This window comes from Oryx dammah, unplaced genomic scaffold, assembly GCF_014754425.2.
Source record: "Oryx dammah isolate SB20612 unplaced genomic scaffold, SCBI_Odam_1.1 HiC_scaffold_2, whole genome shotgun sequence".
Taxonomy (NCBI): Eukaryota; Metazoa; Chordata; class Mammalia; order Artiodactyla; family Bovidae; genus Oryx; species Oryx dammah.
The window spans coordinates 88,653,495-88,678,813 of NW_024070186.1; the positions used below are offsets into that span (position 1 = coordinate 88,653,495).

General features: G+C 49.3%; 1 protein-coding gene across 7 annotated transcripts in view; it reads left to right on the plus strand.

Annotated features, from left to right (window-relative positions):
- Nucleotides 1–25,319, plus strand: part of MYLK (myosin light chain kinase) — a 195,697-nt gene that overhangs the window by 164,021 nt on the left and 6,357 nt on the right. For 6 of the 7 annotated variants that reach the window (XM_040250388.1, XM_040250400.1, XM_040250401.1 and 3 more), the window contains 6 exons: nt 1–94; nt 1,544–1,747; nt 7,349–7,566; nt 9,165–9,288; nt 16,919–17,071; nt 19,467–19,590. In XM_040250388.1, the coding sequence (XP_040106322.1) occupies nt 1–94; nt 1,544–1,747; nt 7,349–7,566; nt 9,165–9,288; nt 16,919–17,071; nt 19,467–19,590 (917 nt within the window). Of the gene's footprint in view, nt 95–1,543; nt 1,748–7,348; nt 7,567–9,164; nt 9,289–16,918; nt 17,072–19,466; nt 19,591–25,184; nt 25,206–25,319 lie in introns of those variants that run through there. The other variant, XM_040250403.1, reaches the window with a different exon arrangement.

The following is a 25,319-nucleotide window of genomic DNA, read 5'->3' on the forward strand; positions in this document are numbered from 1 at the left end:
ATGAGAAGGAGCCTGAGGTCGACTACCGGACCGTCACGGTCAACACCGAGCAGAAAGTGTCCGACTTCTATGACATCGAAGAGAGACTAGGATCGTAAGTGGAGTGGGAAGTGGAGTGGGTCCCCTTCTGGGCCCCAGAGTGAGCGTGGCGCTGGTCCCGAGGTTAAATCCCACACCTCCTCTTCCCGTCCTTCCCTGGGTTCTGCCAACTCCCCAGACTGAGGTTCCGGGAAGACTTGGCCTGCAAGCACCCACAAAAGCATCACCAGTTGAGGGCTTTCTTAGGAGCCGCTGTGCCTGGCGCTCAACTCCACAAGCTTGAGCAGGTCCCTCCTTCTCTGCACCCCCACTCCCATCCCTCCCCCAGGACATAACCCAGGGCAGCCAGGCTGGCTTGGCCTGTCTTTAGGATCCCTTCCGTTGGGTCTGTGCTCCCATTCAACCAGTCTAGCTTTAGTGCTGGGGCAAAATATGCTCGCTTGATACACAGCTCCCATCATCACCCCTCACTTTGAGAGCTCGGTCCACAGTCTTTGCTCAGGCTCTTCCTTGGGTTGTGGAGACACCAATGGACTCAGACCCCAACACTGAGGCCTGGGCTCAGCCAGGCTGTCCCCGCCAGCAGCAGCAGCATCCAGGGCCTCCTGCCTCCCTCTGACCATCTGTCCTTGGAGGAGGATGGAAGGTGGAAGAAAAAAGAATGGGGCTCAGCTTTTGTTTCTGGAGGGTTTCTGGCAAATAAAAGGAGTCCCATCAACCTCATCAGAGTCCCGAACAAGGAGCCTGTGCTGCGGCAGGAGTGAGGTCGGAAGAGTGCCACCACCCAGCAGCACAGAGGGAAGCAGGGGCCTTGCTAGGCTGTCTCCACGGCCCCGGTGCTGAAAGTGCGTGGAGGGAAGGCAGGTGCCCAGAAATCTCTGTATTTGCGGAGGACTTCCTCAGCCTGATGTTATGGATCCCTTTGGGGGGAAAGGAAAAAAAGTCTCTTGCCAAGACTGAGGCCTCAGCCCAAGGAAATAACAGTGTTAAAAGAATCGCAAGGACTTCGGCAGCAGTCCAGTGGTTAAGACTCTGTGCTTCCACTGCAAGGGACATGGGTTCAGTCCCTGGATGGAGAGCTAAGATCCCACATACTGTGGTGTGGCCAAAAAAAGAGAATATTTACTGATAGAACAGCAAGACTAGACAGAGTCTGGGTAAGAATGTGGGGCCAGACACGGGCTGACATTGGCCAGTGACGGAGAGCAGATTCGTCAGCCTCAGCAATGTGCTCCATTGATCTGGAGCAGGGACTGGCCAACTTTTTCTGCACAGGGCCAGATAATGAATATTTCAGGGTTTGTGGGCCAGTTCAGCACTGCAGCTCCTACTCTGCTCCTGAAACCCAAAGGCAGCCATAGACACTGTGGGCACAAATGGGCACAGCTGTGTTCCAGGAAAACTTTACTTACAAAAAGGGGCGGGGGCCACACATGCCCCACAGGCCGTCGCTTGACCACCCCCATTTAGCTGGGCTAAATGTCTCTCTTCCTTTCATTCACAGTGGGAAATTTGGACAGGTCTTTCGACTTGTAGAAAAGAAAACTGGAAAAATCTGGGCAGGGAAGTTCTTCAAGGCTTATTCAGCCAAGGAGAAAGAGAACATCCGTCAGGAGATCAGCATCATGAACTGCCTGCACCACCCCAAGCTGGTCCAGTGTGTGGACGCCTTCGAAGAGAAGGCCAACATCGTCATGGTCCTGGAGATGTGAGTGGCCCGGCGAGGGGTGGCCCCGGCACAGTGGGTCCGGGAGCCCCTCCTGTCCCTCCCCCCCCAGGATGGAGAGCACCGCAGGCAGGGCTGTGACCAGGATGGAGAGCACCGCAGGCAGGGCTGTGACCAGGATGGAGAGCACCGCAGGCAGGGCTGTGACCAGGATGGAGAGCACCGCAGGCAGGGCTGTGATGCGCACGACACTCTGCAGCCCGTCTGGCCAGGTGCTGACCACTCAGAGCAGCCCGTGTGCACGCTGCTGCTCCCAACCCACTGCTCGGCTCCAGAACACACTGTTGGGTGGGACCCCTTGAGGACCCCTCTGCCCCTCACCTCCCTGTGAAAGGCCAGGGCACCCCCTGTGCCTCCTTGGTTTCATTCAGGGCATTCTGATCTAAGGTGGCTTTAGAGCGGAAGTGGGGGATAGAGCCTGTGAGAGAGAAGGGGGCCCAGCGGTGGGAGCTCAGCCTTGCCTCTGCCCTCTGCTCTGTCCTGCGTGCCCCTGGCCCACACTGGTTTGCTCTCTCTTCACCTCTCACTCACCCAAGAGCAGTGCTTTCTGAGCTGGCTTGTACAGAGGCAGGGAGATGCTCAGACGACATTCAGCCAAGGCTTTCCTGGATTCTGTTGTTTCTTCAAGTCCCAACCTTCTCTTTCGTCCCTCTGAGCTGCTGGTCTGCGTGTGCACAAACACACACACACATACACACAACAGACACATACACACAAACACACACGCAAATGCATGTACTAGAGTCGGTAAGCCAGCCATCCTCCACAGTGTGTATTTTTTAAGCATTTCCTCTCCTTTTTATATTCTGAATTTTAAAAGTATATGATACAATCATATCAAAAAATATAAGAAAATATACAATGAAAGTCTCATTCCCACACCTGTCCCCCATCTACCCCTCATCACCACTGGTAATGAATTTTGTTAGTTCTGTGTCCTTCCAAAGTTTCTTTATTGAAATGCAATCATTTATTATTTATAGATATAATTCATATATTTTTCATATTTCTCACCTCTTAACCCAAAGAGAAGCTGCACTCAATATTCTATACTTGGTTTCTTTGCATTCAACAGTGTGTCTTGGAGAGGCCCATACCGGTAGCCAGTGGTTCCTCATTCTCCCTTCTCCCTGGCATCTCATCATGTACATAGACCACAGTTTATTTGTCTTCTTTTGATAGGGGCTTGGATGGTTTCCAGGCTTTTGCATTACGAAAAGGCAGTGTTTGTAACCTTGTACATACATCTTTACCCTCATGCCTGCTCACATCAGTAGGATAAATCCCCAGAAGTGTGGGAGTGCTGGAACAAAGGAGATGTGCTTTTGAAAGCTTTGGCAATATTCCGAAATTGCCTCCAGCATCCTTGAATTGCTCATCCCAAGTCTCAGGGATCTCAGTCCTTTGGGGGACCTCTCCTTTGGAGAGGACCCTGTTAACATCTCAGTGTTCTTTCCCAGGAAAGGTGAGGCCAGCAAGGCAGCCCCAGTTTGAGGAGTGACTCCCTGCACTTCTTGAGCCTTTTGGCGTGTTTCCTTTCAGTCTGTGCTCCTCGGGGAGCGCAGTCACGGTGAAGAGACAGACATGAGTCTGAGCAACCTCACTCCAATCCCTGCTCCGCCTCTTGTTGTATGACCTTGAATAAGTTACCCAAGTGTGCCAGTCGTTAGTTTTATTATCTGTAAAAGGAGGCTGTAAATCACCCCGTGAATAATGTGGGGCTTAGATGGAATAACATGTGTCAGGCAGAGGCTCTATAACTGTGAGTTATTCTTAGGAGTATGATGCATTGACTTTTTCTATATCCCAGTCTTTTCTCCACTTAAAATTATTTTGTGAGCATTTTAACACACAACTGAATGTGTGGAAATCCTACATTTCAGGAAGCCCAGGGGCAGCTTCTATGACTGTTGAGCCATGGTTCTCTAATTATGAAATCCTTCCAGTGAAGAGCAGTATTTGATGAGACTCCCTTTTTAAATTCTGCAATTCTGTGCAACTTTCACACAGATTCAAAGAAAATCCTCATTTGCCACTTGGAATCAGTTTTCCACCCCAAATTCAAACTTCCCTCCACACTTCTAGGGAAGATTCAGCCCGAGTGCATGGCCTCACTCATCCTGCCCCCATAACAGCCCTGTGGGCTGCTGCTCTTCACATTTATTGTAGAGCAGGTTGCTTGGTCTAGGCAGTGTGGGCATGTGGGGACATGTGAAGAAATGTCTCATGTTTAGACGTTAAACCTTGAGCAAGTTCATGAGAAGGTGCAGGAGGGGGTAGGAGGCAGCCCAGCCTGGGTGAGGCCGGGCGGCAGCACCAGTGGGCAGAATACCATACTTAGCTTGGAACTGGGACTTGGCAAGCTGGATGGAAAATGTTGGGAGAAAACGTAAGAAGGCTTCATGTGGTCTGGCTTTCGTCCCTCCGCCCCATGCCTCCCGCATGGACAGGAGTGAGTCTTCGTGCACTGACCGCAGATGAGTCTCCCGCACTTGGAGTAAGGAGCTTGCCCCTTGATAGGAGCTTGACTAAAGTTGAAGGAGTAGACTGATACTCCACCTGTCCTTCCCTTCCAGCCTAAATAGACCTGGCTTTGACAGGGAAAAGGTCGGCTTTCAGCAGTGCGATTTGCTCTTCTCCTTGCTTGACAGAGAAACGGATTCAGAGAAGGACAGTCCCTGGTGATACAAAAAGACGAAACTGTATTCCAGGGTGCTGGCTTTCAGATCAGCTGCCTCATATACACTGAGAAATCAGAGTTAAAGTGCCTTTAGCCTTTCTGACCTTTGCTTACAGGACAAGCCCCCATCATTGTAGCAGTGTTTCTCTGTTACAAGGGTTCCTTCAGACTCCTCTTCAGGGAGTCAGCGATGGTCCTTGTGGGACATTCCAAGTGGTGGTAGGACCCTGAGCGCCCAAGCAGATGCAGCTTAGGCTGAGTCATCCACTGCCCATCTTACCTTTGTGCTACCATTGGCAACACTGATCAGAGGAGAAGCAGCTGGCTGCAGTGACACAAGGACGGGGTCAGGGTGCGGAGCCCCATAGAGTGGCATCCTTCTGGCTACCAGCAAGGGCTGGCCATTATCTACAGTTGGGGGATAAATACAGTCCCTTGGGATAAGGCGGGTATTCATTAGTTCAGTCACTCTTGCTCTCACTGTTCATCTATTAAGTATACATTTCCTTGGCCCAGTCTTGGCCTGTGGCTTTATCCCATTTCTGTGGATGGTAGCTTCTTTCCATCCACAGTCTTGAGCATTTGGAAGATAAACCTATACAGAAGCAATAATCCTGTTTGTGTAAGCCCTACCATCCTTGAAAATGAACCACAGGAACAGTTTTCAAAATACATTAAATAGATTTGAATTGGTGTGAATCTATATGCACCCCTGTTGAGCAGACTACCTCTAGAAGTGCAGCAGTAGCCATCTCCATGGCTCAGGTCTCTACCACTCATTGCCACAGACATTCCCAAGGACGCTACAAAAAAAAAAAAGTTGCTTGCTTTTTCAGAATATTTAAAACCAAACATTTTGGGATACCTTGTCTGTGCCAGATATTGCCAGGTATAAACAGGGGTCTAGAGATGAACCAGACTTTTCCCAGACATATTCACAAACAGCATTAAAAAGCAGACATTAAATGCAGACTTGGTGCAAAAAGTTCAGAGATGAGACGATGGGAACCCACAGAAGGAATGATCATATAATGAAATCGAGAGTGGTTTCTCAGGGGACGTGAATTTCAGCTGGCCTCCCAGGGGTAGTAATGGAGTAAACCAGTATTTCTCAAACTTATCGGATGGTAAGAATGACCTGGGGTACTCACTGAAAATACGGATCACAGACCCTGCCAAGATTTTCTAAATCAAAATCTCCAGGAGAGAAGCTTGGGAGTCTGTATTTCAACTACAGCCTCCTCTGCAACTGGTTGTTTTAAAATAATAATAATAATTAATATTATTGAGCACTTACTATATGCCAGACACTTTTCTAAACACTTTACCTGAATTAATTCACTCAGTCTTCACAGAAATCCTGTGAGGTGGCACTGTTTTTACCGACACCTTGCAGATAGAAACGGGCTCAGAGATGTTAAGAACAGCCTGAAACCTAGAAACCTATGAAGGGAAGTTAGTTTGATTTAGAGCCTGGGTGGAGAGCATTAGAAATGAAGGGTTTGAGGGCAGAGGCGCCACCTCCTGGCTGCGCAAGGACCTCCTTTTCAGTTGGTTCTAAAGTGTTGGTTCTAGTGCCCCCTAGTGGCCACTGGAACAAACCAACCTTTACCAGTTCAGAAGTGAGTCTGTCCTGTGGTGATGGAAGCCTGCAAAGGCTTCAGTGGTCCCATGGGCCCCATTGTGCATCTTTGTCTGTCTCTCCCTCAAGGGTCAGTAACAAGATCCATTTGACCCGTTTCAGGTTGTCAAATGATAATTAACATATTCTGAGCACCCACTACATGTCAGGCATGTTTTACGGAAGTTCCTTCATTCCTAACTACTATGGTGTAGGGACAGGTGAGAAAACTGGGGCTCAGAAGGGGTAAGTAACGTGCCTACTGTCACACAAAGTCACGGTTCAAGCTCAGCTCTTGCTCATCTTTATGATGACTTCCCTTGGAAGAGGGAAGGCCCTTGGAAGAGGACAGGCCTAGAAAGAAGCCCACTCAGCCTTGTTCAGCTGATGGATCTATATAGGCCATTGTGGAAAAGAGCATACTGGTGTCTGGATGCTACATAAGTTACCAAGGAGAGCTTTAACCTTTCTGAGCAAGGAAGGCTGGGAGAGAGGCCCCACGCATTTGCACTGAAGGGAAACATGTTGGCTGGCTGTAGCCTCTGGGCCAATCCTTAGCAAAAGGTGCCCACTGCAGGCCCCAGGACCACCATGGCCAGGATCCAAAGTCTGTCCAGGCAGGAAGGATGTACTACACTCCCAGCCTGAGCCAGGGAGCCAACAAGACAAGTTAGTTATGGCTGGAGGAGTAAACTGATGCTATAGGCCTAGCCAGAGGAAGCAAATTGGTCACAACTGCAAGTATTAATATAGTGAGTTACAGCCAATGAATTTTAGAAAATGTGCTGAAGCCCCTAATTATTGGAGATATTTTTCTGTTTCTGGCTTTGTGAAGCCACTGCTTATGGAGACTGTGGGTATTTTAAGCTTCAGTTCTTTACGGCTGAAAGACATGGCTAGAGAACAGGATGGTCCCTCACATCTACAGTTATCTGGGGGAGCCAGGCTACCTGGCAGTTACCCTTCCTGCTCAGGAGAGCACTGTGGATCTCTCAGCTCGTGACCAGCTCTGAAATTGTCCAGCCTACATGTTTCCCTGAATCCCCCCAAGGCTTAGCAAGCACAGGCGGGGTCCCCCAAGCAGGAAACCAGGAGGCCTGTGTCCTCCTCACACAGTGGAAGACTGAGACCCACATAATGGGGCAGTGGCCTAGCGCTCAGAAAGCTACAGAAGACGCCCAGCACCCCCACCCCTGGGCGCTCCTGCCCTTGACCCCTGCCCCGGCCTGCCTGGGCCAGTCGCCCCGCTCCTATGGTCTGAGTGCCTGCTCTGCGCCCGCAGCGTGTCCGGGGGTGAGCTGTTCGAGCGCATCATTGATGAGGACTTCGAGCTGACGGAGCGGGAGTGCATCAAGTACATGAAGCAGATCTCGGAGGGCGTGGAGTACATGCACAAGCAGGGCATCGTCCACCTGGACCTCAAGCCCGAGAACATCATGTGCGTCAACAAGACAGGCGCCAGGATCAAGCTCATCGACTTCGGTCTGGCCAGGAGGCTGGGTAAGGCTGAGCCGCCTCCTGTTGTCACCAACGCGGCACGGCAGTGGCTGTTTGTGTTCCGTTCCGTGGGTACTAAGGGGGGTGCACCAGATTGGAGCTGAGATCAGAGACCCTGGAGACTGCCCCTCCTACTTACTAGCTGTGGGAACTTACATCTCAAATTATCTGTAAAATGGGATAACAATGGTACCCACCTCATAGAATTGTGAAGGGAATCAAGTGAGCTAATACATTAGATGATAAGAGCAGTGCCTCAGGCATAGTAAGCACTGGCTAGTGAAAGTCCTGTCGGACTCTTTGTGACCCCATGGACTATACAGTGCGTACAATTGTACAGACTATACAATTCTCCAGGCAAGAATACTGGAGTGGGTAGCCTCTCCCTTCTCCAGCGGATCTTCCCAACCCAGGGATCAAACCCAGGTCTCCTGCATTGCAGGCAGATTCTTTACAAGCTGAGCCACAAGAGAAGCCCAAGAATACTGGAGTGGGTAGCCTATCCCTTCTCCAGCGGATCTTCCTGACCCAGGAATCAGACGGGGGTCTCTTGCATTGCAGGCGGATTCTTTACCAGCTGAGCTATGAGGGACGCCCGAGTGCTTACAGGTGTCAGCTATTTGTTTTATGATGATGATGATTTTCACTCTGGCACCTTCATCAGCAGAACATTCTGGTGACGGTGCATCCTGCTGTCCAGTCTCCAGAGCACTTTCACATCCTTTCCTGCATTTGATTCTCACAGCAACCCTGTGAGGTAGTCAGGGCAGATTTATGAGCCTCAGTTAATGGACCAGGAAGCTGAGGTCCACGTCACTTTGCCCAGCAAGTCCCACCACCAGCTGCAGTGGAATCAGGCCCTGGGTCTAGGCCAGCGTCCTCTGAAGCATCTCTGCTGTTCCTGCACTTGCAGGAGGCAGGGCATGACAGGGGAAGGCAGATGGGGACTTAGAATCATTTTGGTGGGTGATGGTCCTTTAGGGCTCAGAGACACCACCTAGGGGTTATGGCTTTTCCTGACTAACCTCCCAGCAGCTCCTGGGAGGAGAGACGTGACGCTGCACGTGGAGAGGTGGTGTGAGGAGAAGGGGCTCGCGGCTCAGGAGTCAGACTGCTGGGTTAAGTCCTGACCGCCATTAACTGGGTGGGCGAATCAGTCCCTGGGCCTCCCTTTCCTCCTTAGGAATTGGAGGTCATGCTCCTTCTTAGGCAAGAGTATTAAATAGGAAAGTCCTCAGAAAGCAGGCAGCGGAGCAGTAAGGACAGAGTGCACGGTAGAGGTTATTGTCAAGCACAAGTCACAACCCCTGCCCCGGGAAGCTCGTGGGAGAGACAGACACACAGAAGGTCATTCCGTATGGGGCTGTCACGGGCTCTCCCCACTGCCCCAGCCTCACCCTGGACATTTGAGCTGCACATGCGGTTCGTCCGTTTTACTGGTGTCTGTGCACTTTTTTTGTGAGGAGACCGTTGTCTCTGTGCCACTTTGCAAGGGGAGAGCTGCTGAAGGCCAGCCTGACTTGTGTCCCTCCTGGCATCCACTCACCCCGGGTTGGCTTGGGGATGTTCCAGTGATTGATCGCTCTCCATCCTGGTTGCAGAGAACGCGGGGTCTCTGAAGGTCCTCTTTGGCACCCCGGAGTTCGTCGCACCCGAAGTGATCAACTATGAGCCCATTGGCTATGCCACGGACATGTGGAGCATCGGGGTCATCTGCTACATCCTGTGAGTCCTGGGCCGCGCGGGGGAGGGCCCCAGGCTGCCCTGACGTGGGAGGGTCCAGGGCAGGGCCTGACGGGGAGCCCACCCAGAGCCAGGAGGGCCACAGGCCCCCGAGCCCCTCCCCGCCGCCCTGCCTCGCTCCTGTGCTCCTGGTGACGTCCACAGCCTGTGTCACACTTGCGTGGGAGGGTCTAGCTCCACGCACTAAGGTACCCATTCTGGGCCCGTCCTCATCCCTAAGGCTGGCCAGCCTGGGGCCTTTGGTCAGGAGGGCAGGAATATGGCTGGTGCTGCGTAATTTACCTTCGCGTGTGCTTTTGGGTCTGTAGAGAAGCAGAGAGAGAGCCTAGGTGCACATCTCCTGTGCGTGTCACCGTCATCCTCAGGGGACCGCACCCCATCCTCATGGCAGCAGGACACCACTGCCAGCCTCATCTCTGGGTTCAGTATATGGACTGATTTGATGATAGAGCTTTTAGTGGGGCCAACAGACAATAGAAAGCTGCTGTATAGTAATTAGAAGTGGGAAATTAGGTGGAAAATAGGGAGTCATTAATTTACAAATGCTGCAGAAAAGCAAGGAGGCCAGTGATTCAGACCAGGTCTGCACAGACGGTAATCTGCGTGAATCCCCTGGGCCTCTCCTTAGATCACAGGTTCTGATTCAGAAGTTCCGGGGACCCGAGACCCCACATTTCTGACAGGCTACAGGTATCTGATAGTGCTCGTCTGAGCTCTACACTTTGAGTACCAGACCGTAGAGCACCCCCTCTTGCTGGAATCTGGCTGATTCAGTTTCTGAAGACCCAGGCTGCAAGCAGGCGTTAACCTCAATGGAAACCTGAGCTTTGTGGCAATGCACACTTATGGGCTGGTTTCCCTGAAACTGCAGCTGTGCCTGTAGTCATTTTGAAAAAAATCTTCCATCATTAAAGCAAAAGGACAAATTAAACATTCTCATAGAAAACCTGAAGGAGACCTCTACAGGTACTTTCTTAGATCCCCCGGGTCTTTGGACCCCATTGTAAGAAATGGCTTTAGGTGATTCTGTTGCACAGCCAGGTTTAGGAACCACAGTTACCAATGCTTTAGCAGAAGTGGAGTGATTTTTTGGTGCAGTGAGGCGTTTACATGTGCTCAGGAGTCTGACTCTCCCTGTGGCGTGTTAGGACAGCTTCACTCCATTGAAAGTGTGTCACGGGTTTTGGACCCCAGAGAATCATGTTCTTCTCTGCTCTGGGTCACTCCCACAGCACAGCCTCCCCTAGGGCAGCAGAGGAGAAACTGTGGCCAGGAGTGCCTCTCCAGGAGAAAGAGAGCTGAGGAACGATGAAAACTACACCAGACTCTACGGTTCTGGCCCCTTGGTAAACAGAGAGAGCCAGGCAGCCAGGGCTGCGCCAGGTTGCTCTCGCTGGGTCTTTCCCTGGGAGAGACGCCTGACTCTTGAGAGAGTCTTTTGTCAGCTGCCTGTGGCCTGGCTCGGCCCCTGGGTCCCCCTGCAGCCATCAAGGAGACTCATCTTACTGTCTCCATCGGTTTCCCCACTGGTATAGGATCCGGACCATCAGTTTGGTCCTCGGGACAAACTTGGGAGTCGACAGGGCAGGGATTTGATCATTATTTGACGCTGAGTTCATGGGGCCCACAGAAGCCCACATGGCCACCCACTTCCATAGTCCTAGAGGGTGGCCGGCTGTCCCAGTTTATCATCACTGCCAGGTTTCCCAGGATACGGGGCTTTCAGTGCTGAAGTGAGGACCATCCTGGGCAAACTAGGAAGACTGGTCTTCATGCAGGTCAGGGCCAGAGCAGTGACTAGATGCTCAGTGAATGTGCTGAATGAAGACAGCTATACCCAGACCCAGCAACTACCCGCTTGCAGCCCTCCCAGTACCCTGGCTCCAGTCACCCCATCAGGGGTAGCCTGATCCCCATTCTAACATCAGGCACCATGGTCACCTGTTCTTGAACTCTGCATACATGAAATCACACAGAAAGGCGTATCTGGCTTCTCCTGCCCCCCTTGCTGGCGAGCCCCATTCGTATCATGCTGTGAGGCTGTGACTGGCTGTGCCGCTCGCTGAACCTCCTCCAGTTTCCTTATCCATTCTATGCTGATGGGCCGTTGACTAGATTCCAGTTCAGGGCACCGTGAGTATCCTGGTGCGTGTGCTTTAGTAAATGCCTTTATGCATTTCTGTTGGATCTAGAGCTAGAATTACTGGGTCACAAGAGCACTTTATTTTAAAGTGAAAATTCTTTGAGATTGAAGAAGTAAGTTGGATATCACGTGACATGGTTTGCTAGATTACTTTTAAAGCTGAGACTTAGAGATGGAGAAGGATTTTTTGAAATGGGGAGAAAATAATTGTGATGAACGAGGCACCAGCCTGAAGGGATCTGGATGGGGTGAGAGGAGGGTGGAGACGTGCGTGTTGAAGGAAGGCAAGCAAGCAGCAGGGGAAATGACACAGGCCAGCCCTACACAACCTCCCCATATCCTGGCTCCTGCCTCCTGCCCCAGCTGGCTTCTCTGCCCCCTGGGACTTTTCCACTGGCTCTCACAGCGGGGATTGAGGTCTGGGAGTCTCCCTCCCGAACTAGGGCTCTTCGTGGGGATGTGGTGTGAGAACAGAAGGTGGAGCCAGCCAAGTGGCTTCCTCTCAGCCCTGCTATGTGGCATTCTGGAGCTGCTGCTGGAACCACCCCACCACCACCACCACCACACACACTGCCCCACCCAGGCAAGGTTCTCTGGCGGCCCTCTTGTACCTCCATCCCTCTGTTTGGAGCTTGTTTGTCTGTCTGGCAGTCCTTATCAGGGTCACCTTCCTTGTTAGTTCCAGAGGACCCCCCCCCATCTCCTTCCTGGGGCCAGTGAGAGATGGAAAGTTGGGGGCCAGGTGAGAAGAGATGTATCACTCAGCACGTATTTGGCTAGCACCTCCTAAGTGAGCAGCCATGCCCAGTAGGTTGTTCTGACTTTGCTGAAGGAATTCCTCCTCACACCTTTGGAGAGATCAGGGCAGATCCTGTCGCGGCACAGGAGACCCAGCCCCACGACCAGCCCAGGGTCCCCAGGCAGGGCAGAGAGGCAGCTGGTGGGGTTGTGGGGCCCCCACCCTCTCACCCCTGATTCTGAAGGGAGAGAAGAGATTTCATGAATCTGCTGAGACTTCTGCTGTGAGCAGTCCCCGTGTGGTTTCTGGCAGGAGAGAGGGCGGGGCTCTCCTGGCCATACTTCAGCCTTGAAGACATTCGAAGCCTCCTTTCCTCTCCTGTCTCCTTTCCCCAGTTTCCTGAGGACTTCCTCTGCTGCCTGTGGAGACCCATCTCTGTGTCCTGTTCTCACCCCTACTCCAGAATTCCTTCTCCTCCTTCCCTCCCTCACACCTCCACTCTGCTTTCTCCTCCCTAACATCTTCCTGCTGTGCTCAGCAGCAGACTTCCCATTCCCAGCTAATTTGTGGGCATGCACCATGATCCAAGGCTCAGCAGGCGAAGAACCCACCTGCCAATGCAGCAGACACCAGTTTGATCCCTGGGTTGGGAAGATCTCCTGGAGAAGGAAATGGCAACCCACTCCTCTATTCTTGCCTGGGAAAATCCCATGGACATAGGAGCCTGGTGGGCTACAGTCTATGGGGTTGAAAAGAGTCGGACACAGCTAAGCAATTAAGCACACACACACACCACAGTCCAGAGAGCCAGGTCCATCCCATCTGGAGTGTGACTTCTGGGGACAACATCTTTGTAAATGGGGAGAAGTCCCAGTGCCCAAGCATCGGGTATCTGCTCAGACTCAGATTTGGATGCAGGGCTCTTCACAGGGATCCAGGAGCTCCACCCAGGGCTGCCCCTGCCCTCTTAGTCGCTGAGTCCAGACATGCTCTCTGACTCCAGCTCCTGTGACCTCCAGGTACCCCATACCCACACCAGGTCCAGAAAACACCTGCAGGTTTTGCTCTCCAGGGACCTGGGCTGTGGTTAACATGACTAAACCCTGGGTTGCTGTTTCATGGCCTACTGCACAAAACGATGCCCAGCTCTTCCTCTAGGCGCCCCCTAGCCCTCTCAAATCTTCCCAGCGCACCAAAGAATGAGCATCCCAAGGCTAAAGTGGGAGAAGAGACTAACCCCTTTCTAAGCACTCAATAGTTCTGCTGGCAGATATGTGGTCCCCTTTGCTGACTGTTCACGCAGTAGGGGTCATCTTCTGTTTAAAAAAATTATACAGAAAGTGTAGTTTAAGAGGCATTTTTGCCTTCTTTCTCCTGATGTTCTGTCCTGCAAGCAGAACGAGTCTCTGCATCAGATTCCCTGGTGAAGTTTGGTTGCAGTAAGAGATTAAGAATTAAAAAATCAGAACACCCTGAAGTCATATCCTTTGTTGACTCATTAGCACAAAGACTAATATTTAACCATTAAAAATGAGCATGAAGACTGTATACACTTTTGAAAGACAATGTCAAGTGAAAAAGAGGATCCAAGAACTTGTCCACATTGATTACAGTTTTGTGAAAACCAAACAAATTCATTGGTTATGTTGGGAAGGAAAAAACTTTCCTTTACCCTCTTAGATTCAGTTCTTGGGGGCTTGGAAATCAAACTGACAAAAGACAGATTAACAAAAAGAAAACAGATTGAATTATGTACATATAATACATGTTCATAAAGGTGTTCATAAAGAAATGTGACTCAAGAAGCATTTAAAATTTGGAGCTTATATACTACTTTAACAAAGAGTGATAAATCATATAGAAATAACTGGACAAAGGAAAAAGGGTTTGGAGCTTCTGGAGGGGCTAAATTGTGACAAGGTGAGGAGGAAAAGTATATAGAGACTGTTTAGCAAGATCTGATATACGGATGAGGGTCTTTCTCTTCCTCTGATAAGAGAAGAAATGGACAAACAGACCAAACGGAAATTCATGTCACCTTAACAAAGAGACATGTATGTCCTACTTTTAGATAGAAAGAGGTGGGACAAAGAGTTAATTGACTTCAGCTCAATGCAATGTTTATGCCAAAGTTCACCTCTTGGGGTGGTGTACTCTTATTTCCTTCAGTTAAAAATTAGATAAGACTAGGAAAAGAGGTGAGTCGTGTTTCTAATGATACGGTTATTATGTTTGTTGACTGAATTGAACTACCCAACCACATATGATTGTATGCAAATTCTAGCACTTAAAAAAAAAGTCCAAGAAAGAAGATTTTAAAATTCTGCAAAATCCCACCACCAAGAAACAGGATTACTAAAATTCCAATACTCTCTTCGTCATCGTGCTCTGCATGTTGTGCAAGTTTTATTTTAGAGACACATTCTCTTTATCAGGGGGAGTGCTGGGGGAGCTGGGGCAGTTGAGGAGGCAGCCAAGCCTGAAGCAGATCTCAGATGGAGGGGCTGCCAGGAAAGAGGATTGCCAGAGGCCAGAGACCAGGAGGCTGTCCCCGACTGTGAACATCACACAGAGATTAAGCCCTATTTTTGCAGGATTGCAGTTCCTAATTAGGAAAGGAGGTTTACAGAAGGGGGCCTTTCAGCATTCCACAGTGGGGTTGTTGGCTTTCCCGCAATCTCTTGGCACACTGCAGGACTTTCCCCTTTGTCTCAAATGGAAAATGCAGAAGGAAGGAAGACAGAAGGAAGCACGTAGCTGAGGGGCAAGAGTCAGGCTCTATCTTAATGGGACTAGTCAAAGTCACCCCAGGGTCAGAGAGCCAGGAATGCTAGGAAACCCTAGGAATTCTAGCCCAGTGCCCTTGATGTATAAGGAGGGACTCAGAGGCCCAGAGAAGAGAAATGAGTATTACATAACTGCAGAGACTCCCCCGCTTCCCTCACTATGAGGTGATCAAGAGTGATTGTCTCCGTGCCATCTCAAAATGTAAATTACTGTCTTGCTTTAAGACATTTTAATGCCATCTATAAAACTCTCTTATTCAAAAGCACAAATATGTTGATTAGGGTGAGATCAGTCACTCTGAAAAGCTTTCTTCTTTTTTTTTAAATGAAGATTTTCACCAGAGGGTTCTTCTTCCCATGGCAAGATTTCCTTGCAAAAATGCAATAGGTTTTGTTTTACAAAACTTAATATTCAGGGCCGGGTGTATTTCATAAGCTGAGGCCTCTTGAATGGCAAAACAGCTCCCGAAGGGTTTGCATTATTGTTTATGATGATGGATTTGGGGCAAGGGATGTTAGTGAAGCCTTAACTGTGAAGGTTGATGGCACAATACATCTCGAGGGTCCGACAGGACTAGATACATAATTTGTGGGGTCCAGTGCAGCATTAAAAAATAGGGTGGCTTGTGCAACATTATTAATAATTTCAAAATTATGGCAGCAGAGCATTAAACCAAGAGTGGGGCTCTTCTAAGGCCCATGAGGCTAGCCCTGGATCAAGGTAGAAGGCTGGATAGTTGGGGCAGAGATGAGGTGTCCAGAGGTGAGGCTAGTAAGCCAGAAGTCTGTTCCATTTGACTTTGAGATAGTTCACCTTCTAAATTTTATTTGGCTGGAGCTATTGGTAAATGAATCATTCCTGGTATCACAGATTGATGAGGCAATGGGGGTGAACTGTGTACAGAGGAGCTGTGTAATAGCTATGGTCACAGACCAAGCTTTTTATTGCAGACCAGGCCTCCTGCCAGTGCTGTAGGCTGTGGCTGACTTCATCTTTCCAGAAATGATTGTACTAAGTAGTGGTTAAAGAAGGGGCTCACTGACTGCAAAACCTTGGGCAAGTTATTTCACCCCACTTGGTGTGGCAGTTTCCTTATCTGTTAAATGAAGTGATGAGTTACCTGGGTTAAAGAGTGGTGTTAAGACTGAATCTACTATAGCTCTCTGCCCAGTGCATGGCACATAGTCAGTGTTTGACAGACATCTGCTGTCATGATGATGAGGACTCAGGAGAAAGAGAACAGGGAGAGGCGGCGTGGTGACCACTCCGTAGTTCAGTAGCAAGTTGTCCACCTAATGGAGGAGGAAGCTGACACCCAGAAATCGGGGTCCAAGGTCACCCAGCAAACAAACAGGCCTTGGTCCCTTTGAGGGAAGATTTCTGGTTTGGCCTAAATGCCTCAGGAGTTTTGAACTCAAGTGTAGCTGGATCCCCAGACTCACACTGCACAGGCTTGAGGTTCACCGTCCCTGGAGACACCCTTGCTGAGCCCTGCATGGGCTGCCCTGTTCTTGGTGCTGAGGGTGAAAGGTGAGAGGGCAGGACAGGGCAGGGCGATGAGTGCTGTGTCACGTGACCAGTCCACAGGGTGTGGGGAGGGACCCAGGGGAGGAGGTGACTTGTCCTCCAGCATGTTAGAGAAGGTTCTGTGGGGCCACGTTCTAGCCTGGGCATCCAGGAAGAACAGACGATAGGGAGGAAGGCCCTGCTGTACTGTGTGGAAATGATAAACTGAAGAAAACTCCTTCCACCTCAGCTTCACAGGCAGGGGGTGTCAACAGGCGGGGGGCATCCCAGAAGTACAGAGAGTGAGGCTGATAGCATGCCCTCTTCTTTTCTGGGTGGGAGGAGAGGCGGGGGTGCTGGGGGTGCCCTCACCTCTGACCTCAGTGAGCACTCTCCTGGGGGACCGCCCTCTCACTGCTCTCCTCTCTTATCCCCAGGGTCAGTGGACTGTCCCCCTTCATGGGTGACAATGATAACGAAACCTTAGCCAACGTTACCTCAGCCACCTGGGACTTCGATGACGAGGCCTTTGACGAGATCTCCGATGACGCCAAGGATTTTATCAGCAACTTGCTGAAGAAGGATATGAAGTAAAGAGTTGAGCTTTTAGTCTTTTGGGGCTCCCCACACCCTGGCCTGGGGTCCAGAGGCAGTGACTTCCTTTCCCTGTGGTGGGCTTTTCTGCACCCCAGGACAGGAGGGTGGGCACGGTGTGCATGAGGGCCCAGAAGGGGGTCTTCCTGGGCCCCTGCTCCCAGGGGCTGGACACTGTCCTGTCTTTAGAAGCAGACACCTCTCTTGAAAAGCAACCCTTGACTGAGTGTTGAGGGAAAGAAGAGGCAGCTCGTGTATGAATAATAACAGCCCCTTTTATTTTCCATGTGCGGCTGTGGCCAGCAGCAATCCTGCGAGGATTTCAGGGAAGAGATCCTATTTGTGGGGCCTGAGCATACTCCCAGCTGTTCTGGCTTGATGCTTCTTTAGTAGCTATAATATGCAGGAACTGCCTGCCTGAGTACAGCCAGGCGCCTTCTACCACTGGTCGATGAGACTGCTATCCCAGCTCCATCTCTGTCCCACTAACAGTGCAACCTGTCAGGTTCCCCAGCCCCACCTCGCAGGGCTGCACGGAGCTGCCAAGGTGGTCAGTGGATGACTGTATAAAACATCTGCAGACATCAGGAGGCTGGAGTGTTCAGGCATGTAGATAGCCTGAGGCTGTGAGGAAAGGTCAGATGCCCAAAGTGCTCGTCAGTATTTCAGTGAGAGAAGCATTGGAACAGTGGAGGAGGCTAGAGCAGAGGAGGCGTCCTGCATGTGGCTGGACAGGACTCAGTGGAGCAGGGAAGAGGCTCCATCACAGCAGGAAGGCTCTGTGTGATGGGAGCACTGTCCTGCCCCAGGGAAGGGAGCGGTAGCAGCGTCAGGTGGGGCCTCATCTGTGAACAGGTGGCCAGACGACGCAAGGCCTGGCTCAAACACGGGGTGTCGCTTTTGGCAATGGGAGCAGCTCTAGGCACTTCCCCAGAAGATGGTGAAACTCACCCCCGCAACTCCACACCCCGCCCCGCCCCTCCGAGGCTGTCCCTCATCTTGCCTACTCTGGAAGAAATCCTGTTTGGGATAGGAGAGTGCAGTTGCTAAAGGAATGAGGTTAGGGGGTCTCTTAAGTGGTTCTGTCTGGTTTTCTGGTTACACACCCACCTCTTGGTCCTTTGTAGCCAGCTCTGGGCCAAACTCCTCACCAGAGGAGACAGTCCACACTCTTTGACAGTGAGGTCCTCTTAGCATTTTGCTGTCTCAGTCTTTATATCAGAAGTAGGCCTGACCCAGGGAAGATCCGGATGTTTTGGGGGGAGGGCAGTGCTGGATTTCCTTCTGGTGTGAGGGATCCCTACTTCCAAGGTGCCCCAGGGAGATGGAAGCCTCCCTCCTAATGACTCTGGTCCAAGGATGGCTTCTGTCTACCAGGCTTCGTTTACATGTGGTTTGGTAAATGAGATATTGTTTATATCACCTATCTTCTCATCTGATCTTGAGTTTATTCAGCAGTGTGCTGGCTCCTCTGTGCTTGTAAAATGGACTCACCCATGACTTGATTTCATATAGATCAAGACACTAGATTCCTATAAACTCAAACTCAGCATGTCTTCAACCAGAAATCTCCATCTATCAGCACTTTTAAAAATGTTTTCTATTATAAATAATATATATAGTACAAATTTTGAATATATGAAAATTAAAATAATCCATATCCACTTATAAAGATCACTACATTTTTCTATATTTAGCAAATTTACTTTTACTCATTTTCTATGTATGTTAGCACTTGGTGCTTTGGACTTTACTAGTCCTTCTATAATTAAGGTGATAGCCCTGAAATATGTCTAGATTCCCAGAGCTTTTAGAAAATTAAATGAATTACAGTGCAGGTCTAAGGTTGTCATAATTCATAGGTTGAACATAAGACATACCTCTTTTGAGTTTTAATAGGCAAAAACCTGATGCTCCACCACACCGTAAGACTTGAGAGTTCACTGATTCTTGAAGATTTGGACTTAAGGTTTCATTCTTCCCTCCATCAGACAAAGAGGTAGAAGGATCTCTCATCCACAGGTCCCAGCTCTCATGTGACCAGCAGAATGACCCCGCCCTGGAATATGGTGCCAGTCATTCCAAGACATCTCTGTCCTCCAGCACTTAGCCTCTCTAGACCCCAAGGGCAGGTCATGAGACTCCAGCTGCCCATCAGTGTTTAGGCCTGCTTAACACTAATCTGTCCTGGGTCTAGTCAGTGTAACCCAGACCAAGAGAGGAAAAAGGTTAAGATCACCATGATTCTCATCACAGTGGATGGATTGGGGGCAGAGAGCCATGGGCTCTGCCCCATGTATCTAGGGACAGGTGACCTCCTGTTTCTGGTCTGACCAGCAGTCTCTGAGATCCCCTTCTGCTCAGAAATCCTCTGATCTCTGCCTCTATCAGAAACCGCTTGAACTGTACCCAGTGCCTTCAGCATCCATGGCTAATGAAAGACACCAAGAACATGGAAGCCAAGAAACTCTCCAAGGACCGGATGAAGAAGTACATGGCAAGAAGGAAATGGCAGGTAATGGCAGGGGTCACTTTGGACTGGTCTCTTGCCCCTCATAATTGCTTTATTCAAGCCACCCTCATTCCCAACTTGCCCTGACCTCACTCCATAAAAATGTTTACATTTATTTCTGAAATAGTCTGGGACCAAGACTGACATTTCATGTCTTTGTGGGTAGGGATGAGCAATGTCACTTGCAGGACTATTTGGCAACCCTGGAGAATGGGATATTGTTATAGGCAGTGTGATGGTTTTAACATTTTTTACCATGAAGGAGCTGGGCATGTGATCTACAATGAGAGACATGGGGGGTTGTGCATTACTAGCTGCGAATCCTTAACCAAGTTACTTAACCTTGCTTGCTGTGCCTTCATTTACTCATCTATAACATGGGGATAACAGTGGTACCAAATCACAGCCTCGTTGAGGATTGTATGAAATGATCATCATCTAACCTCTAGTACATTACCTGGCACATAGTAAGTGTTCACAAATGAGATCAGTAGCTAAGATGTACGGAGAGCTGGCTATGTGTCAGGGAACATTCAAAGCACTTTCTATGCAAATTGTCTGTTAATCCTGGGAGGCGGGTACTACTGTTATCCCCAATTCTCAGATAAACAAGGCAGAGAAAAGTTAGGAATGTCACCCAGGATCACAGCTAGTAAGCATGGGAAAGCCAGCATTCAAACCCAGGGACTAGCTCCAGTTACACAGTCTTAACAACACACAATTTAATGACACAAATTGCTTCTGATTGTTACCAGATGGAGAAAATTATCATCCAAATCCATACAGAACTTATCATCCTCTATTTTATTTTTATTATCACTGCTAGTAGTATAAAATTCCTGGGCTACTGGAGAGTACATGGTTTCTATACTCAGTGAGTATATAGTGAAACAGAGACCTGAAAAGCAAATAGACATAAAAGGACATAACACACAGCTAGAATTATAAACGATCACTATAGTTTTCCATACCCATATATGTGAGTGTGGACAGAGGATGGAGCCAATCACACCAGAGCTGGATGTGGTTGTCAGGAAAGGCTGCCAAGGGCAGGAGTTTGAAGTTGGCCATGGAACATGGGTGAAACACAGAGAGGAGGGGATAACAGCACAGACGGAGGAAAAAGCTCAGAGCTATGAGCTGGACCTCACCCTGGTCATGCCGGCCTGACAGGAGAAGTCTTTTAGCTGGGCATTCAGGGGACCAGGGCTTTAGACCTTGCCTTTGTGGCAGAGAAAAAGAAATCATTGTTCTAGGGGCAACTGGGACACTGGTGATTTGCCACACAGAATGACTAAACCACAGGCCATTGAAAGGCTGAGAGAAGCAGGAGAGTCAGGGACTTCGGGAGTGTGGGTCTGAGGGCCTCCGCCCCCTGCGCATCTCAGCAGGCCCCCTGAGCATCTCAGCAGGCCCCCTGCAGCGGGAGTCTGTTCTTTGTTACCCTCCTCCTGCAGTTGAGTGATCTCCTCACTTTGCTCAAGTACCTGGCGAGTGGGAATGCCGTGCTGCTTCCCTCACCTTCTGGTGCCAATAGGATCCAGTAAAATCAGAGGAGCAAATGTTATTTTTTTTAAATGGGGGGAGAAGCCTCAAAATCAAGGGTTGGCTTTATGAATGATCCTGTGGCCAGTAGATCTCAAAGAAATAGCAGTATTTCTGAAGCGCATGGGGTGACTGGTGTGGGGGCGGGGCCGTTCTCAGAGCAGGAAATCTCACTGGGTTTTGCTTGGACGAGGCTGTGGGTTAAAGGGCAGCCTTATCACATCAAGCTTCTGGGAGCACCCACACATCTGCTGGTGAACCAAAGCAGAAAAAGAGCCTAAACCCAAGGGATAGGCGCAGAGAAGAGATACGGAGATTCCAAAGAAAATACATGGAATTTTTCAGTCAGATGGGTCAGGAAACCATAATTTATGGCGATATTTTAATCACTTATGTGTTTTATTGCTGTTTATAGTGTTATTAGCCATAAGGTTTTTTGAAAATGAGAAAGAAAATGAAGAATTCCGAGAAGGAACATTAACTTCCTATTTTAACATAGGTAGCAGCATTTGTAAATAGCTTTTCTACAGAAACAGTGGTGAGGCTTCATAAAATTACATGGAAAAGTAGTCTACCAAATCCCATTGAACACATAATGCCCCTGAAGCTGGTAATAGTTCAGCTGCCTCTTACCATGTTGTGTTACATTTCTTCCTTAGGAAAATGTTTTCCACATTTTCAGCTCTGGATACCAAGACCTTGGCACCCCTGGAGTAGGGGTTCCCTCTTGGAGCAGCTGACGCTCAGTGTGGTGAGGCAGAGTCCAGTGGAGAGGGATAGAAAAGGGAGCACTGTGATGGAGGGGAGAGGGGCATGTGGCCCAGACTCTACAGCTGCCTGAGAAACGGTTCCTAGTTATCATCTGGGTGTTGTTTTCATAAACGGGGAGGGTAGTAACATGGGAACAAATCCTAACAAGCAAGGCAATAGATAGATGACTAATCATATTACTGATCTTAGAATGAAGTTGTTCTGAAAGAGAGTGGGGTTGGGTTTTTTTTTTTTTTAAACATATCAAAAGAATGATGAAAAGAAATGGTGAGTAGTAGCATTGAGGGTGGGCAAGTTGAGCAGGACAACAGGACTTCTGCATTGCAAAATGGAAGCAAAGGACTATGAATTGGAGGCTTGTGGGCAGCTGTCTTTGTTCTCTGAGAACTACAAAGACTTCAGTACTATAGACCAAAGGGCCTTGGGGAAGAAGGGTTTTGACCCAATATTGCATGGAGTCCTTGGCCCTTGTTGTTGTTGTTTAGTCACTAAGTCCTGTCTGACTCTTTGCAACCCCATGGCCTGTAGCCTGCCAGGCTTCTCTGTCCATGGGATTTTCCATGGAGTGGGTTGCCATTTACTTCTCCAGGAGATCTTCCCGACCCAAGGATTGAACCTGCGTCTCCTGCATTGCAAGATGATTCTTTGCCACTGAGCCACCAGGGAATACGGCACTCCTGGCCATTACATTTAGATAATATGCATTCTCATGGGAAATTGTAGTCTTGGGGCTGTCGGTGTGTAGGTAGGGTCCATGATGGCTGCCTGGCTTTAGGGTGATCACCTTGCCTGGATTTTCCAGGGTCTGTCTCAGCTTTATCCCTGGAAAAACTCTCATTCCGGGTAATCCCTCAGTCCTGGGAAACCAGGCTGGTTAGTCATTCTTGCTGCTTTTCCCAGGGGAGGGAGTCTGTGCTGTGTTAGGAAAACCGTTGACAGACTCTGCCCGCCTAAAACACAGAAAACCAGTGTAGGCAATTGCTCTCCAATAAGAAAAAAGGCTTCCTCAAAACAAGGATGGAGCTTCTCAAGAACTGAAACTTCCCTTGGTGATCTTTTAAACATTTCCAAAAGTCTTGGTTAGCAAAGCAGCAACCTATTTTCAGCTCAAAGGCATAAAACTGGAAGGCTAGAACATATATTGTTCTTTTCCAGTTCTGATAAATAACTTCCCCACCAACTTTTTTTCTCCATGAATCAGCTTCCAAAGATTGACTTCTGGTGTGTAGGTTATTGTTAAGATTTTCTTTATCGAGTGCTTACATTTCTCCCTGTTTTCTAAATTATATGGTCTATCGCTCCATTTGATGGAAAATTTCCCCTAGTGTGTGGTCTATTTGTTTGTTATTTGCTGCCTCCTCTGAAATGTTATAGTTTGATTTGCCTTGTTCTCTTAGCTTCCTATGAGTCATTTTGTTAATAGAAGAGGAAAGACTTCACTTTTCTACACCATACAAGTGAAGACAGTCCTGCCCCAGGTTCTTTGGGATTAGAGAGCCCATGGATTCAAGGGGACCATTCCCTGCTACCATTTCTATGTCTTTCTGTAGAAAACTAGAGCTGCAGGGAGAGTCAAATCTTCCGGTCCAACTATAAGGCCCAGGGAGGGGAACTGACTTGTACAAGGTCACAGCATAATCAGTGGTTAGAGAACTAACCTGTCCTTTGTTAAGAATGAACTGTCTGAGAAGGCCTGGTTAGGAAGTAGTCTAGTCCGATGGGGATTAAATAGGGAGGGCGGCTATGGCTGACACCGCCTCTGAGCCATTCCTGAGGTCAGGGTAAGCTCCCCTTGGGAAGAGCTGGGTCTCCCCACACTCCAGCTGGCAGAACAAACAGATCAATGATGTCACCAGTAACAACTTCTCCCAGAAGAGTGTGCAAGTTGCCAGGTGGTCTGTCTGCCAGGGCATTCTCTGCAGGGCCACAGTGCTTCTGCACACAGTGGGTCATCATCTGTCACCTTCTTCTCTCTTCATCACCCACCCCTGGGGCCTCCTGGGTTCCTTTCAGAGTGATCTAGCTTCACTGTGGGCCAGAGGGCCAGGGGCATAACCACACTACACAGTGTTATGTGAGAGGGTGGATGGCCAGAGGACAGGGCGAGATGGAATGCCTGTCGAGAGTGCGTGAAAGGAGTCTACAGCCAGGATGGGATGTGACGTAACAGGAAAGTGACTGTGGGTACAGGAGTAGGTCTCTGCTTAAACCACACATACACACATTTTCTGTATGATTCCTGAGTTACTCTGAAATTCTTTACTTTTGAAATAATCTTTTAACTGAAGTATACTGGCCTGCCTGAAATGCTGTAGTATGTGAAGCTAATTCGGGAAGAAATGGCTTTTCCAGCACAGTTTGAGGCTCAGTGGGTAAGTGCCAGCTGTTGCCTTTGCACAGGCTGTCTCCTTCCTCTCTCAGTAGCCCGTCTGTGGCTACCTCTGCTCCCTTGATGCACAGCATCTGGATACCTCAGAAGATGCTTCAGATGCAGGGCTGGAAAGCACTGGTTATGCTTTAGTTTCTTATCTTAATCTTTCATTCCATTGACCTTGGGAAAGGGGTAGAATCTTAAAGGTGTGGTTGGGGACTTCTTGACCTAAATCCTGTGCTTGGTAGAATTTTCACAATACAAAGAAAATGTTCAAGTCCTGGCATCTTTTTCAATAGGAATTCTGTCCTCTCCCAAGGCGCCTCAACTCAGAAAAGCCAAGAGCTGTGCTTTTAATTTCTTCGGGTGCTGCTTTTTGATGCCTGGGTATACCTCAGGGAGGAACACCCCTCCAGAACTCCACTGAAGACTTGTGCTGGGGCCAGCAGAGTGTTTCCCCAAATCTCCTAAGTATCTACTATCTGAATCATAAACAGAACTAGATGAGACCTTGGAGATCATCTTGTCCAACCCCCTCCTTATAAAGAGAAGGAAACTGAAGCCCAGCAAGGTTAAGCCTGAAGAGGCTACTTGCCCGTGGTCAACAGAAGGTTTTTTTTTTTTTTGGTCTTTCCAACAGGACCTGTGGGATCTGTAGTAACTGTTCTCTTGCCCAATTAAAATCCTATCACTAGCATTGTTTTATGAGAAACAGCCCCACTGGGCCCCGTCCGCAATAAGTCTTTGGAGCTGTCTCAGCCCGCAGTTGCTTTATATAAACTATCCCTTTTATGGGAGTTGAAGCACAGTATGAAAAGGGTTTTTGTCTCATGTTGACCTTGTTTAGTCACATTAACGCACACATTGGTTCCAGGCCCCATTCCATTCTCCGAACATCTTCTGACACGCTGATAGTGCTGAGCAGAGCAAGGTTGGGCTCACTCCTCTGGTGGAGCTCAGCACTTGGGAGGCCCTCATCTCAGGGACAACTGCTTCTCCTGGACTGGGCTTTTCTCCCTGAGCTGCTCAGCTGGAACCAGGGACA